Genomic DNA, 4588 nt, shown 5'->3' with positions numbered 1-4588 from the left:
CTGTTTAATTATACATAATTATACAATATGTTTGGGGTGATATTCACATATCACATAATGGCTTCATTAAATTTAGTTTATTACATTTTAAATTTATAGAGTCTTTTGGAACACATTTTCAATAGCTGCTGCATTGGAGTAGCATTACCTTGTCATTTCTTACTCTATATTGTGGTTAAAGGTTTATTTTATCAATCCTGTCTTCCACGCTCAGAATGTCGCCTTGGTGTGTCAGTACCAGCTACTGGTAGTATAATGTCAGTCTCACTTAGGGACACTAGTACCACATATCTCTAAAAGATGGTGATGAGCAAGCATGTGGTTTAATTTGTGAGTTCAGGACATTGCCAAATCTTTGTTTCAGGCATGCGGATTCTTAAATTGTAAGTTGTGAACAAAGCTTGGATCTACACCTTGTGCAGCATTAATAGTGCCATAATTTCTTTTAATTCTAAATTATTCTATTGGTTGGATACCATCTTAGTCTCTGCTTTGACTTGTAAATGTCCATTGTTATCTCATAATGATATGGACTCTAATGCAATAACATGGTTAGTCAATTCAAAAATAAAATATCTTTTTGAGTTTATATCTCCTGAAAATTGATAGGATGGTACACCAATTATGTGGTTTTCTTTTTTTTCTTACTAATCTTATTAAAGGGGGAGAACATTAAATCTTTGAATACTGTACCTCAATTTTATTGTAATGATTTTGCTGGTTACCAGGTGGGGTGGCAGTTGAAAAATTTGGTGAATGCACTACGAGAGGACCCGAGTGGTGTTATCTTAACTTTGAAAAAGCGACCTCAGAGCATGCTTACCTCAGCACCAGCTTTACTGAAAAATATGAGATGGAAGCCCCTTGCTCTGCAGGTAATGAAGCTTAATCATAAGTCATACACCATCATTTTAGCCATAGATTATCTCAGTAATGCTTCTTTATTGTGCCTCATCTCAGCAGCATATGGATTAATCTTGTATGCTTTTGAAAATTTGTTTGTGAAATGATCTCTTCACAGCTGATCCTAATAGGCTTAATTGTGATGAAATTTCAAACTCACTATAACTAAAATCAAATGATAAAGAACCCTGCCTTAATTTTTAAACATTTTAAAGCATAATTCCAAAGAAAAGCACAAGTTATTTGAAGCCAAAATGTGGATAGAAATGAAAGTGAGAGGTTTCATTTTGTGATATAATCTTCCATTTAAAAGTTATATCCATATATACTTCTTGAAGAAACTAGATAATAGTTTATAGAATTCTTTTAAATCAGCTCATGAGATAAGAATAGTTGTTTTTGAACAGTAGGTAGAGAAAGTTTTAGATAGTAATTAAAATGTACCTATTACATTCTTCCTGATGGATCATTTCTTTCATTTCCACCATGTATAAAGGCAAAAACAGGGAAATTGTTACATTAGAAATTCTGCATTTTTCTTCAACATGAAACATCACTCTAAAATGTTACTCTGGGTGTTGATAAATTAGGTTCATTAAGAACCAGAGGTATCTAGGAAGTGATAAAAATATTCTGATTGATAAAGACAAGGAAATAATACATTTTCTTCCTTTTCAGTCAGGCTATAATGTTTAAACACATCATAGAAGAAAATTTTACTCTTCACAAGACCTGCACTTTTAAAATAGAAGACCATTACCTTTCATAGAAGTTTAATTTTTAAAAATTAAAGTCGCCCATTGAAATAGAACATTTCCTGTTGTTCAGATTAAAAAGAAAAGCAATAAATGAAAATGCCATTGTTATCGCTACTATTAAGTTCTGTATTAGTACCTTACACCAGTCTTGATTTTTTTTCCCCTGAAATTCTCAATTCTTCATTACACATGAATGGCCTTATAGATTACAATGATTTCTCATTGTTTAAAACTTTCCTACTTCTTGGCCTCAAAGTTGCATTATACTTAAATAAGATAAAAATATAAAAAGAACATTAAGATCTTTAAATTTTTAATGTGAATCTATTTTTTTCAAATAAAGATGTATAAAACTATATTTTAAAACTATATTAATATGTCCAAATGCACTTGACTTGCAGTGTATGTTTATTATCAAAGATTTTTGATGATCATTAAAGTTTAGAGACCAGTATTTGACTCATTAATTCATAGATTAGCAAATCAGACCTTCCCATCACATCATTTTATTTTCTCACTGCATTGTAAGTTACTTTGTTGTTCCACTCTGTAGTTTTCTATTGACATGTCTTCCCCAAAGATCCTTCTTCAGAGCCTGAAAGGTGGGAACCCTGAAGAAGAGACCCTTTCAGCCATTAAGTTTTCGTCTCTATATGTGTGGTTAAATTTAACAGCTTCTCTCTAGCCCCTTCTGCTTCACAGTGAACACCAAAAAGAAGCTAATTTCTTGTTGATCCATGAACTCTATTTGAGGGAATATCTCTAGAAGATAAATTGATGATTTGGTCCCCTTTTAGATTCTTTTCCACAAGCACAAACTGGAGAATTAAGCTAATGACAATATATAGTTAAGAATCACTTTTATAGAAAATTCTGAAATAATCGAAAGACCTTTTTTCTTTGCTACACATACATTTGGTGTGTGTGTTTAAACCTAGAGAACAAAGACTTTAATTTTTTAAATTGTTCTACATCATTCCTTAATTATAATAGATACTTAAGACACTGTTTCTAGGTTCATTCCTAAATGCCAAGAAATGTGCCTCATCAGATCACTAATTATATTTATTCCTTATTGCCTATTCAGTTACTTTGAGTATACTTGTAAATTTACTTTTTCAGAATGCTGAATTCAGAAAAAAATAAAATCAGTATTTACGTAAGTGCTTATATGTGTTGACATTTTTATAAATTTGTTACTTCGCCTGCATTTAGTTCACCTAAAATGTATTGTCCAAGCTCGACTCTTTATAGATAAACAATACTATCAATGGGTTGGAGGAGGCAAGGAGGGACCCTGCTTTCAACTTTGAAAATTGACTTTAAGAAGCAGAAGAAAGAGTAGTAGTTTTAAGTAAATATTTACAGGTGGTGGTAAAACAAAGTCTTAGGAGTAAGGGCAATGGATTAGTCCTGTAACATCGCACGCCACTACCAAATCTCCCACCGCCAAATCTCCCTAAAGTCTATTTTGAAGACCTGAAATTGTACCGTTACAGAGTTTCATTTTGGTATTAAGGCTTTGGCTTGTGCTAAAATGTAAAAAGATACCAGAAGCATAATGGAAACTATCTGGCCAGAATTTTAAGAGAATGAATACAACCAAAGATGGATAAAGCTTGAAGATTCCAGGATCTGGAGGTTGTAAGTAGACTGCTTCCAGAAGGGGAAAAATCAAAGAAATAGTGGGATGAGAAAGTCTTACAGGCAGTTCTGGATTCTTTGTAACTTTGCCTGAGACTACATATTTTTCCTAGTGGCCAAGAAAGGACCTCATATGTGAAACTTAAGTGCTTAATGTAGCAACAATCCTCTGTGCAGACATAAGTACCATTCTTATTGTAGTCCTGCTTCTGGTGTGTTGGAGCCAAAATGCCCATTAACTCACCTGAATACAAATTTTCATGTTCAACCTGAAGAATTGGACATTAGGTTATTTCTTCATAGGGTATACCAATAGTCTACTAAGAATTATTTCAAATAGAGTTTACAAAAAGAAACAATCTGTGGCATACATTTAACCTCAATATGTATATTTCATCTTTTTCTTTTATGATACCAGGCTTAGCGTTTTCAGATAAAGTATAGCAAAATTTGTGTAGTTTGGAGGTAGATGCTAATACATGCCTCTAATGAAGAGAACAACTTCATTCTAACAAAGGAATAATTATTTTTTAAACTAATAAGGAAATAATTTGTACCTGCACAACTAAAATATAGCCTTATCTACCTTAAGGTTGATTTTTGAGGAATACACGTTTTAATAAAAGTCATTTTAGTTCTAAAACGAATAGTAGCTTCTATTATTAATTAACTGCAAAAAAAAAAAATAATTAACTACAATGACAAATTTTAATCTGGATTTTCTTTTTAAAATCATTCGTGGAATTATAGCCAAATAAGCAAAAGCATACAATTGAACTTCATGCTCACAGAGCAATTTCATTAGTACATTTCATGAAATTTGGCAACTCTTGTTAAATTCCTGATTTCTCAAATGTTTTGCAATAGAACTGAAAGACTTAAAGATATTTTAGTCAAATACTACAAGCAGATTTAATCTGGAATTGAATTTGTTGTCATCTGCACCCATTTATATATATACAGTAGAGATGTTCTACCTGAGGTAGAATCTTTTGTTCTGAGAAAGCAAACTAGCAATTCCTTGCTTTCTGAGAGCTGTTTTTAAAACATGTCCTTAGTAGCACCCTCTACTAATGTCCTGGATTTTGGTAAGCATGGTGGTTGCTTATGGTCAAGTCCTTGAAATTCAATGAAAAAATCCTGGGGAATTATGGATAAACCTCAGTGTATATTTTTTGATGTTTGTCGTCTTAAATTAGCGTGCATAGGTCACCAGCTTGCACGAGTGGTGTTGTTTTCTTCTTACAAGAGATGTATGGGAGAATTAGCTGGACACTGGTGAG

At 32.4% G+C, this 4588-nt stretch overlaps 1 protein-coding gene across 1 annotated transcript in view; it reads left to right on the top strand.

Annotated features, from left to right (window-relative positions):
* Positions 1-4588, top strand: part of LOC104997592 (connector enhancer of kinase suppressor of ras 2-like) — a gene marked incomplete at its 5' end in the record, with an annotated part of 32605 nt that overhangs the window by 21784 nt on the left and 6233 nt on the right. The window contains one exon of the mRNA XM_010852434.1: positions 729-875. Within this exon, the coding sequence (XP_010850736.1) occupies positions 729-875 (147 nt within the window). The remainder of the gene's footprint in view (positions 1-728; positions 876-4588) is intronic.

The sequence above is a fragment of the Bison bison genome, unplaced genomic scaffold (genome assembly GCF_000754665.1).
Source record: "Bison bison bison isolate TAMUID 2011002044 unplaced genomic scaffold, Bison_UMD1.0 scf7180017852160, whole genome shotgun sequence".
In the NCBI taxonomy this organism is placed as follows: domain Eukaryota; kingdom Metazoa; phylum Chordata; class Mammalia; order Artiodactyla; family Bovidae; genus Bison; species Bison bison.
The sequence above is the reverse complement of the archived record's forward strand: the minus strand, read 5'-3'. Positions and strand labels throughout refer to the sequence as shown.